General features: G+C 36.4%; 1 protein-coding gene across 6 annotated transcripts in view; it reads right to left on the bottom strand.

Annotated features, from left to right (window-relative positions):
• Window positions 1–1,151: 1,151 nt before the first annotated feature.
• Window positions 1,152–12,534, bottom strand: part of UPRT (uracil phosphoribosyltransferase homolog) — a 33,470-nt gene continuing 22,087 nt past the window's right edge. For 2 of the 6 annotated variants that reach the window (XM_077146094.1, XM_077146100.1), the window contains 5 exons: window positions 11,077–11,146; window positions 8,708–8,770; window positions 6,594–6,755; window positions 4,723–4,821; window positions 1,152–2,366 (listed from right to left, as the gene is read on the bottom strand). In XM_077146094.1, the coding sequence (XP_077002209.1) occupies window positions 2,260–2,366; window positions 4,723–4,821; window positions 6,594–6,755; window positions 8,708–8,770; window positions 11,077–11,146 (501 nt within the window). In that variant the 3' untranslated portion in view covers window positions 1,152–2,259. The remainder of the gene's footprint in view (window positions 2,367–4,722; window positions 4,822–6,593; window positions 6,756–8,707; window positions 8,771–11,076; window positions 11,147–12,534) is intronic. The other 4 variants (XM_077146097.1, XM_077146095.1, XM_077146098.1 and 1 more) reach the window with 4 other exon arrangements.

The raw sequence follows: 12,534 nt of genomic DNA on the forward strand, positions 1-12,534 counted from the left end.
CCAAATACCCCTCAAGAGTGGGAGAAAGATCAAAGGTGATGGTGGAGTTATACAGAAAAAACCGGGTTTAACAAATGAGTAAGAGTGCTGAGTAATTATATTGACATTTCTTTTAGCTTCCAGTACCTTAGAGCAGCTAGAAATAAAAACCTAAAATTGTGAAATTGTAACTCATACCAAACTCTGAAATTTTCTACAACTCATTGTTGTGATGTACTTTTAAATTTATTGCTTTTATGTATATGTTATTTAAAGAGAAGGAGGAGTATAATAGAGAAGATAGGATTTAACAAATTAATATGACTGCTGAATCATTATATTGATATTTCTGTTGGTCTCCAGTGCCTTGGAGCAGCTAGAAGAAAATATGAAAAAGCGTGGAATTGTAACCCATACCAAACTTTAAAATCTGTTCTGTGACTACTTGTTAAAATGTACTTGGAAAGGTATTGGTTTTTTTGTATATATGTTACATTTCACAATAAAAAAAGAAACCCCAAGTCCTGGAGATGGAACCTATTTATAAAATTACACTAATGTCTCTCTGTAATTGATGTGCCATCCACCAGAGCCTCTTTACAGAAGGTATTTTATGTGTAAAATAGTTTGTTATTGATAAGAGAAATGTGTTTAAAATTCCAATCTGTTAAAGTTCATTTCAGAGAGATTCTAATTTTATGCAATTGCTTTTGCCTTAGAGTTGTTGATCTAAAATGCAGAAGGTCATTACTGACAGAGCCTCCTTGGAAGACACAAAATTGGGTACTTGTAACTTATAAAATTATAACTTACAAGTCTGGTTTATTTTGGCATACAGCTATATTCAGATATTTAGATTTTTACTTTTAATTTCCTTTTACACAAAATTAAGATTTTTTATCATCTTGAATAGAAATTGAAGGTATATCTGCCATAGGAATAAATAAATAAATAAAAATAAATAAATAAATGGAAAATATGGTACAGTCTTTCTAATATTCTTAGACTCCAAAAGGAAAATGTAGTCCTGGAATCACAGGCTTTTCTTCCTCTTCCTCAACCTTTCCTGACTTTCATCAGCTTTGGTTCCTCCTAACACACAGCCTCCTGCTCTACAAGAGCTGCCTGTGGTTCTATGAGAGTATAATTAATCAAGTAATCAGCCAGTCACCACTGTTAAAATGTTTTAATATCAATGTAAAGTAAGATTGGGGTTTTACAAGCAGGTTTCAGAACACAAGCATTGGTTTCTAAAACTTTCTCTCTCTTTCAGAAGCCTAAATATGAACACAGAAATCTCAGGAATCTTTCTTAAAGCACAGTATTTTTTTTTTTTTACCATTTTAAAATATCGACAGTTGACAAATCTGCAAAATAACTAATTTCCAAACCAAAGACTTCTCTAGTCAAAACATCCAAATAAAAATGAAGCCTTTAAATTCACATTGGCCACAAAACCCAGCAGAAACCACCCTGTTCCCCAAATCTCAAAAAGAAAAAAGAAAACCCACCAATTCCTTTCTAGAGGATTGATGACATTACAGTACTTAGCTCTCTCTTGTCAGCATCCTGACATTCCTGGTTCAATCTCTGTAAGCTGATGTTACAGTTCCAATTCCTGAAAATGTCCCATCATCTTCTTCACTACAGCATTGCTTGGCAAGGCACCTACCAACAATGCACCATTCGAGAAATGAGTCGAGAAAAACATAATGGCCGTACTTGAAGAGTTAACATTCTGGGTCTGTCAATTGAAATAATGGAAATATAAAATTCCAAGAAGAATTTTTTGCTTCTCTTCAAGTTCCCAGCATGTACAGTATTGGGAAGGTAAAGAGCAGAGGAAAGTGACAACAGCTATAGGAACATAACCTCCTAGAGTTAAAAGCAAAACTAAACAAAATGCAAACTATAGTGGGCCAAAAATGGACTCTCACTTAGGTTATATATGTGACTGCAAGCAACCTCTAAACTGATCAGTTTACAGATTAAGGAACAATTTCAATGTACTGATAGTCCCGCTATTTGCATAAGCATATTATTAAAATTTCTATCTTCTCTAGAAGTTGTATATACCTCACTGAATTTGGTGCTAACGATCAAGGAAATAACCAAATAATTAAGCCTCAAATATTTCCTTTTCACTACATCCACTTACAAAATTAAAAAGCATCTCTAACATAATTTTCTCTGCCATTCTTCAAACAAATTAGTAAAACAAGTAGAAACTCAAAACATAACTATAATAGTAAACAAGGTAATTCATTTTCCTTCAATAACTTAGTCTGTTCCAAAGTATTTCTGTCCAAAATGTGTAGGTGCAACAGGATGAACTTCAGTAGTTAAAATTGTGATCTCTGGAAACTCTTGAATGATTGATTTGGCACCTTCAAAAAATAAAAGGAAAATTGTTGTTACGCTAGGATTTTTTGGCAGCATTAGTTGGAATTCAGGAATTTTATGGTCTAATATTGACAGAGGACAGAGAGTAATGCCCTTTGGGTACCTACTCAGTCTCAGTTAATCTCTATTTAGCTTGTTTAATGTTTAACATCAGAAATGCTTTGACAGTAGTCAAGACTATGATGACTCACTAATAAGAAACTCTTAGAATCAAACTGATTTACATTCAAGACTTGAAAAATGTAGTTAGCAATGTTATCCCTGAAGAGCATTTTTTTTGGCTTCGTTTTATTTTAAAGATGGCTGGAATAGAGAAAATACAGTTCTTTTCTGGAAAAAAAAGATCATACACAAGATGATGGTTTCCCAACTGGGACTCTGAAACGAGCATGAAAACTTCTTTGGTGTGTTAGAGCAAGCTAGCTTTTTAGAAATTATGACTCCAGCTTTGGGAAAGGGGGTAGGGGGATAAAAGGAATTAGGATTGGCAGGGATCCCAATCAAACTGAAAAGCCATAGCAAGACTACCACATAAGATTTTGTGCTAAATGGCAAAGCTAAATGCTAAATGTCAAAGAATAACATATTATTCTAATGTATACTATTAGGACTAAAGGAAGCCTTCTAATTCAATATTAAAGAGGTTAATTTTCTATTCCCAAAGACAGAAATCGCTATATGTTTTGGTTGTCTCAATGTTTTCAATCCCAGTATATTATATATAAATGGATGACTAGGCAACCCACCCTTTGTCACCATTGACATTTGAACTTTGGTAATTTTTGGTTGAGAGAGCGCAAGTAATCAGAAAGGACCACAATTCCTATACAAAGGCCTACTGAAAGAAGCCTTCCCAATGAGATAACATGTAGCCTCTTCACGGTTGGCTAAGAGTTAAAATCTTGGATATGAGGAAGCACCTTAGTTAGAAGCTATATATTTCCATTCTCTTCTCAATTATGAAACAAATACAAATTCATTATAGAATATCTGGAAAAATATTTTTAAATTAAAAAGAAAACGAAAATCACCTAGAATCCCACCATTCCTAAGATAACCACCATTAATGTTGTACGTACATTTTAAAAACAAAATTGAAATAACCCTGTCAATCTCTCTAGCCTCTCATCCTGAGGCTTTATTTGGTTCCATGTTAAATCCACATTTGATTTTGGAGTCATAACAGTCATAATTTGTATTTGTCATCTCTTAGTGTGGATAATATTTTACACCATTCTAATACTGTTATTTTTATCCTGCTTTTTACATTTACCGCATACATTTTTTAAAGAAGTTTTATTGAGATGAATTCACATACCACACAATCCATAGTGTATAATCAATGTCTTCTATTATATTCAGAGTTGTGCATTCATCACCACAATCAATTCTAGAACATTTTCATCAATGCATAAAAAGACCTATATACTCCTCTAGTCACTTCTCAGCCCCTGTACCCTTCTCTAGCCCAAACCACTAATCTATTTCTATCAAACATTTTTATCCATCTCTATATATTTATTTATATTTGCATTTTATATAAATGTAGTCAAACAGTATACCACATACATTTTTATGTTATTAAATATTTTTCAAAACCATAATATTTAATGATTATATAATATTACATCTTTGACTATGAATATATAAATATATATAATTCATTTCTTATTCTTGGTCACTTACATACTTTCCAATTTTTTCGTATACTAAATAACTCTACAATGAACAATTAAGAAACTAAATTTTTACATACATCTATGATTATGTTCTTAGGATATGTTCCAAAGAGCGTATAAATTTTCAACACAATATTCCTAGATTATATGGCAAAGAACTAGGGTCTTAAATTAGATATAATTTTCTCAGGAAATGGAGAATACACAATTCTACTTCCATACCCTTTGAGCAGAAGTTTACCTTAATAAACTGCTTTCCACCCACACTGCAAAGCTTGCTTCATGAAGATCACCGGGCTAGCCAGAATCTCAAGTTTCTTGCTGGTTGGGAGCAGTTCTCAGGCTCAAGTGGGGAATCACGGGAACTGTGGACTTTTAAATCATTTGCAGGCCCTACCCAAACAGGGCCACCAGGAAAACAATTGCAATCTCCTTCAAAGGGGTCAATTCATACTTCTCCATTTGAATTTGAACATTAGAATGGTGTAAAAGACTATGACCAAGCTTAGAAATGACAAATGTAAGTTTTAACTAAGAAAATTAGATTTTGATCTAATGTGGAAGCAAATAAATTTTTCCACAGGATTAGACGCTAGACCGGTACACCCTCACCCATCCCATGACCACCTGGAGCCCAGTTACTGTCCCATTCTGAACTCACCATGAGGAGTAGAGAACAGACTGAGTAGGATAATAACATTAGGTTGAACTCCATGTTCTATAAGAACCTTTATGGCTTCAATTACAGTATTTCCTGTGCCTGAAATCAGATGATAACCAAATGCATTACCAACTTTATCATTTATCTCAAGATGTTTTTGAAGTAAGGACAGTTTAGCAATCTAACATAAAACATCACAAGGCAAAGCATGGTTTGCAGGTGCCTGTTCCTTATCAATGATGTTATTTTCAGTTACGGACATGACACATATGCTTTTCAGTTATCAATGCATAAGTTCTAAATACATGCAATATTTGAAATATTAAAATTAAATCCATGTTTCCCGGTGCCTGTCCATGCAAAAAAAGAAAAAAAATTAAACCCACCCTTGGGAAACCATACCATTGTGATCTGAATAACTTATTAAACAGAACAGAGGAGGAGAAAAAATATTACCTCCAAGAGGATAAATCTTTGCAAAAATCACTGCTGTACTCAATTGGTTAAAGAAGGGACATGTTTCAATGTTCTACATTCTATATATTTTGCCTCATACGTCCTTTGCTTCATTGTGTTCACTGCAAGACAGAGTTCTTTGAAGCTAATATAATTTGACTAATGTACAGTCTTTCATTTTTTTTCCACATAGGCAGGCACCAGGAAACGAACCTGGGTCTCGGGCATGGCAGGGGAGAACTCTGCCTGCTGAGCCACCATGGCCCTAATGTATAGTCTGTTATCACACAATAAAAATTCTCCAGTGATCGTAACCAAAATTTGGAGGAAAACAAATAGAACAAAATAAAGTTTCAGCAGCTAAAAGATTTCAAATAGAGTTGAGAGGGCATTCTGGATGTTAGCCTTATGCAAGCTTCAGCAAGATATATTGCAAATCGTCACACTATGCCAAGCCCCAACCAATAGTATTCCTAAAAACCCTAAAGAATACCCTGGGCTCGATCTAAGACTCTATAAAATGTTTTACCTAGAAAATTCATTTTTTCAGAAACTTAAGGCTTCTAGATTATTCCTAGGCCAGATAAGCCCAGAAAACCCAGAGGTATCAGTCTCTCCAAGGTATCGATCAGTTTCATACCTCTAACCTATAGGGTCAACACCCTCTTCCAGCATGAAGAAGTTAAAATGGTCATTGCTCAGAAATCCCTGAAGATTCAGAGAATGATAACACGAGAGGGAGGAAGTGTAATGGAGAAATTTGGATTTTACAAATAATTATAACTACTGACTCATTATATAGACATTTGTTTTTAGTTTCTAGTGTATTAGAATAACTGGAAATTGCTGAGCTGTAATCCAGTAGCCCTTATCTTTGATGATGATTGTATAGCTATACAGAAAAAATAGCCTGTTGCCCGTGTTTGTATGGATCTACTTCTCAATGTTTCATGCTATTCTACTGATCTATATAGCTATTTCCGACAATACTACAGTGTCTTACTTAACTTACTTTTACTGTACGTCTTTAAATTGGGTGGAATGCAATACTAAGGGTCAATAAGGGGGGCTGGATAAGAGGTATAGGATGTTTGGGGTTTTTGATTTTTCTTTTTATTTCTTTTTCTGGCAAATGTTCTAAGATTTATCATGGTGATGGTTGCACAACCATGTGACAATACTGTGAACCACTGATGGTATATTTTCGATGGACTGTATGGTGTATGAATATATCTCAATAAAATTACATTTGAAAAAAAAATTTCCAGTGAGATACCCAGGGCAACTCTAAATCCAACTGAGGAAAACAATATTAGAAGCAGTTTTTGCCTTTATATAAGGATACCTGAGAGAGAGGTAATAAGCAGAGTTTAAATCCTAACCAAAAGATTACAAATTAAACTCAAGTCACTCACTGAGAATTGGATACATCAGAAGGACTTTTCTCCGGTAAATGTCTGGGGGAAACTTGGCATAATACACTTTGGCTCTTTGTGTCTCCTCATCACTCTGGATCAGGATCTTTCCAATTCGTATGGATCGACAGCAGTCTCGTAAACCTTGCTCCATTGCCTCACCTTGCAGAAAAAATTTAAAAAGAAGGAAAAAATGGTTTGTGGGAGAGAAAATAAAAGTCCAAAAGAAGGCCAATGCAAAGTCCGTGACAGTCATTAATACTAAAATGACACTGTCAAGAAGGAAGCAATTAAACAGCTTTTACTTCTGATATGTTCATGCTTATATTTAGGGCTGGTTAATGACACTAGGTCAAGTGATGGCCAATGAAACTTGAATAAGCAATTTTGATTGATGGCTTACAAGCTTAGAACTGTTGTGTTTCCATGATGACAGGGAAAAAAGGGGGATTTCATTAAGCTACTCCCTGAGTTTTGTTTTCTTTTTTAATATCAGCAATATTTTTATTCTTGTTATTTTAAAGAAACCTTTATACTGCCTAAACTTGGTACACAACTTATGTAATAATATCACTTTCATCTGAAAAAAACAAAAAATTTACGGAAGAATAGAGGCTTGAACACCAAAGGGCCTCCTTTTACATCAAGGTGGCATCAACTGACATCACTAGCAATGAGTTCTATGGCACGGACCCTGCTAGCAAACAGCAAAAAGTAACACATTTTTCTCTCTCCCCATGGTAGAGAACTGCAATAACCACCACCACACCCATGGTTTCTGAACACAGGACTATTTTTTGAGTCTAAATTGCTTTAAGGAAGTGTTTACCAAAAGCTAATGATTCTCATACGATCTCCAAGATTTTAGGCCATATCAGAATTCTACCTGTATAATTATTTACTCAGTATTTTTCTTTAAATTAACTGTTATACTTTAAATCTATTTATTTATTTATTTATTTCTGCATGGGCAGGCACCAGGAATTTACATTTATTTTAAGAGGAAACTTTACAACACTACTAAAAACATAAAACCCGTTTCTTTCTAATATATGTAAAAATTAATAGCTATTAAGGTTTAAAACAACTCTGTGCATCATCTCAAATCATCTGTTATATACCAGGAGTGCAAGGACCACCCTTTGAAAAAGCTGCCTTTAGGGAAGAAAAAGAACTGAAAACAAAGGAAATTGTACCTAAATGCCCATCTTTATTTTCTTCACCAATTTTAAAAGGTTGAATAGCATTATCCTGAGAATCATATCACTATCTAGTAATTTTTATAAAACTTCTTTTATAAAAATAGAACCCCCTATTTTATTTAAAGTATTCAATGGTTCACAAAGAGAACCTTATAGCCAGAGAAGAAAAAGGAATTTTTATTTAAAAATAATAATTCATGTTTTTAGTGCAAGAGTAGGGCCTTCATTATATCTTGACACCTGTATAGAAACAATTAATTAAATTGCTAAATATAAATAATCATCCCCATGTACAGGTTTTAATTACAGACGTGTTTTGATCGCACAAAGGATAGTTTAGAAGAGTAATCAGTTGGACTCAAACACAAATACATTTATAAGACCAGAAATTAGGAACACCTTGAGTTAATGATCGTTACGTGCTTTTGCAACATGGTCATATACTTATCAAACATAAAGTTGAAAAATATTCAACAAGTCATCTAGTCCGGCTCCTGTCAGAACAGGACTGTTCCCTACAACAAAAATAAAACAAATATTTCCTTTAGTCAGGAACTCAAAGTTCTATACAGCTGAGTTTTACACCATCCTCCTTCAGCCTTCAAACTGCCCTGTTCTCCCTCAGACAGCATCACCAGCCTACTATCCTTCCATCCCACTCTGCAGCTCTTTGAAAGTCTGGGTTGCCAAAGGGGACAGGCCACTAGGGAAGATGCTCTGCAGTTGAAATTAGCCAAACTCAGAAACACACCACCCTTGACTCCAAGGCACCACGAGGAGAGACAACACAGGTGGTGAGATTTAAACTAAAGCAGGCTGCAAATATCACAGACAAAGCTGCTTCTCTCCTGGAAAATAGCAACTGTTTCTGTGCACGCAAGAAGAAACAAAATCAGGCACATGCAAACGTACCGCTTCTCATTATGCTGACCCCGCAATTTCCCTTCTCAAATTTCACTCCTTCATACTTGTACCCTGTTAAGGAGGAATAAAACCAAAAAAAAATTATCTTCCATCATTGGAGCAACCTATTTTTTATAAGGTGCCTATGGTTTCAAGTAGATAGACACAGAGCAACCCTTCTCCATACACACTGGATAATGCCTTAGGTTACCTGTGAAAGTAATGAAACTAGTCATGCTTTTTAAAACCTGTCTTAATTCTTCATAAGAAACCTGTGGGGATAACTGGGAAAGGGGATTTCATCAAGTGTGAATAGGAAATAGTATAACATGATATTCACACACATGTTCCTCAAATTGAACTCAGTGGAAAATCATTGCAATCCGAGAATGCTATAAACCCCATTAATTCAAAATGGGACCCCACTATGAGCCAAAGAAGAGTGCCTCTTTATTTTGTCCGTTTGTATGAACCTCAATTCTGCCTTAAAAACAGGAGAGGCTGTGCTGGCTTGAATCTGCTATGTACCCCAGAAAAGCCTATGTTACTTTAGCCCATCCTTGTGGGTGCAGACCCACTGAGGGTGGAATCTTTTGATTAGGCTGTTTCCAAGGAGATGTGACCCACCCAATTCAAGGTGGGTCTTAATCCTTTTACTGGAGTCCTCTATGAAGAAAATAAAGACAGAAAAACAGACAGAGCAGAGAGCTGAAACCAATAAAGGACACAGAGAGACAGAAACACCCTGGAGACACTAAGCGAAAACATGCAGGACAGACAGAGCTCAGGGAGGTGTCCCTGGAGAAGCAAGCAAGGATACATGGAACTTAAAAGCAACGGAAACCAGGAGCAAAGGACTAGCAAACAGCTTTCCCTGTGACAAAGGAACCCCGGATGCCATCCGCCTTTCTTCAATGAAGAGATCCTCTTTGGTTGATGCCTTAATATGGACATTACCACGGCCTTAGAATTGTAAATTTTGTAACCTCGTGGATCTACATTGAAAAAACCAACCCATTTCTAGTATATTGCACTGCCGCAGCTTTAGCAAACCAAAACAGAGGCTGAAGTAGTTACCAAGACCTGCTCAATCTTTGGCATTATCCTAAATTTGTGTTAATTTTGATGAAGCACGGTCAGTCCTCAATTTTCATAAAGTCAATACTTTGAATTAAGCAGTTTTCCATTATTTACTAAAGAACCAAATCATAATTTCACAACTAAAAAAGAGATCTGTCTTGGTTTGCTAGGGCTCCTGTCACAAAGCACCACAGACTAGTAGCAACAGGAATTTATTGTCTGGTTGGAGGCTAGAAGTACAAAAACATGATGTTGACAGGGCTATCCTTCTTCTGAAGTCTGTAGTCTCTGTCTTACCGTGTACAAATTTCCTCTGCTTACATGGAAACCATCATATTGGATTATGGGTCCACCCTGATCCACTTTGGCCTCATGTTAACTAATAACATCTTCAAAGATCCTATCTGTAAGTATGCTCACATTCACAAGACCATAGGTTACGACTTTAAAATGTCTTTGGGGGGGGGGGGCACAAGTCACTCCATAAAAGGATCTATGGCTGTTTTCTATTAAAGAGTAGAACAAAATATCTTCTTCAATTCTCATCATTTTTGGTTGTTTTTTTTTCCAGTCCTGGAGTTTTTACCTGGAGTTTCAATGCCAAACCAATCTCCGCAGTGGCTTGCCAGCAATCCATGATATAACTCAGTCTCTGTCTCCATCACGTGGCTATCTCTCTTTCTCTGTCTTACCGTGTACAAATTTCCTCTGCTTACATGGAAACTATCATATTGGATTATGGGTCCACCCTGCTCCACTTTGGCCTCACGTTAACTAATAACATCTTCAAAGAGCCTATCTGTAAATATGCTCACATTCACAAGACCATAGGTTACGACTTTAAAATGTCTTTGGGGGGGGGGGAGGCACAAGTCACTCCATAAAAGGATCTATGGCTGTTTTTTATTAAAGAGTATAACAAAATATCTTCTTCAATTCTCATCATTTTTGGTTGTTTTTTTTCCAGTCCTGGAGTTTCAATGCCAAACCAATCTCCACACAAAGGTGAAGACAAGCTATCAGCAGTTCTTTACTCTGGTCCTAATGTGCCATCATCAGAGGCAACACCTGCATGCTAAAGGATATTTATTAACCTTTAATTTGAATTGACAAGCCAAGCCATTAACAAAAAGTCACCCACATAGATTTCCTTACTAAATGTCTCTGCGTTTAAGATGTTAAAAAGAACAGCTCCATCTAGACTTCTCATTTTGCATATAGACTTTACTCTGACTGCTTTTCCCCTAATTCCATCTCAAAATCTTTGAGAAAAATATGAGAGTAACAGTTCTGGTTACCTGTTGGAGTGGTCACCGTGCATTCTTTATATGGCAGCTGATTCAATCCCTCTTCTACAACAAGTCTGATCTGGAGGATCAAAGGAAGAATAAGTTGAGTACCTGCTGAGAATGTCCTGATAGCTGTTAACTTCAGAAGCTGAACAGAAAGTCAGAAGCACAATAGGCAAGGCTTCAGCTTTTAGAGGTAGGAAAATGGGCCCTATCACCTGTTAGATGCAAGGATTCTCCAAATGCCAGGCTGCTTGCTGCTAGGTATCCACCCTCTGTTAAACATATGATAGTCACCAAAAGGCTCAAGTATACCTTCTGATTCTCATTCAATCAGTCCAGGTTCTATTATGAAAACTGCAAAACTATAGCATGTGACAAGAGTCATGGCAGGCACCCTTGGAAGTAATATACTTCTGGTTACTCTGGAAATAATATCCAGTAAGAACTGCTCTGCTCTGTCCAGAACCTTTGAAATTAAGCCAGATTCTTTTTAAGAAAGGCCCACCACAATGCAAAGAAAGCCTCAAAGTTCTTGTGAGGAAATAAATGAGTAGATGGGCTAAACCAATTCACTGAACTTGAAGTAAGACCCAATTGAAATGCTCAGAGGTCAGGAAGCCCTGCAGATTATGGCTAGACTAAATGCTCTCATACCCAAGCAATATTTTCCACTTTTATCTTTCTGATTCTTCCCATCTTGGTTAGGTAGAATAAAGGCTCACTGAAACAGAGATGAAGTGAATCAAGAGATAGTACTGGGGCTTCTTGGCAAAAGAATGTCTCCCAACAGCCATGATGTCAAGTAGAGAGGAAAAAGTCACTAAGAACAGATTCCAAAAACCAGACAAGTTATGCCCAAGATCAATCAGAGCCTACTACAATACAGGGCTGAGTCTGCAATACACATTTTCCCCAATCAATATCACATTATTGATTGAGAGTCAGGAACAGCAGAAGTGCCAGGCCCCATGCTCTGGTAACACAACACTGTTGCCATTAAAAGGATCAATGCTAAATGGGCCAGCACTTTGTCAGCCTGCAACAACGTACAGAGGGCCCAGGAACCTTATGAATATTGTTTGTGTATGTGTATGGGTGCATGCACACATGAGGACATTCATGCTCGCCACCCACTTCATGGAGATTTCTTTCTTATGAGCAGATTACAAGGTCATAAGAGGATTCTCTTCTTTGAAGAGCCTAAATCTCCTCCTCCTAGCCACACTAAGAGTCTCTAACTCCCAACCTCCATCCCCTACCATCACGGGATAGAAACTGCAGTGTGTTCAAGCCTTACAGTAGAAGAGAAAAACAGAAGAAGAGTAACTAAAATATAAAGAACTCCAGGATCTGAGGGCCAGGGAAGCCAATCCTGACAAATTAAGAATAGAATTAATGTCAACTATAATGGGATCCTTGTGCTAGAGGAAGCATATTAGAAATTCTCAACACTAGAAACATAAA

The sequence above is a fragment of the Tamandua tetradactyla genome, chromosome X, assembly GCF_023851605.1.
Source record: "Tamandua tetradactyla isolate mTamTet1 chromosome X, mTamTet1.pri, whole genome shotgun sequence".
In the NCBI taxonomy this organism is placed as follows: Eukaryota; Metazoa; Chordata; class Mammalia; order Pilosa; family Myrmecophagidae; genus Tamandua; species Tamandua tetradactyla.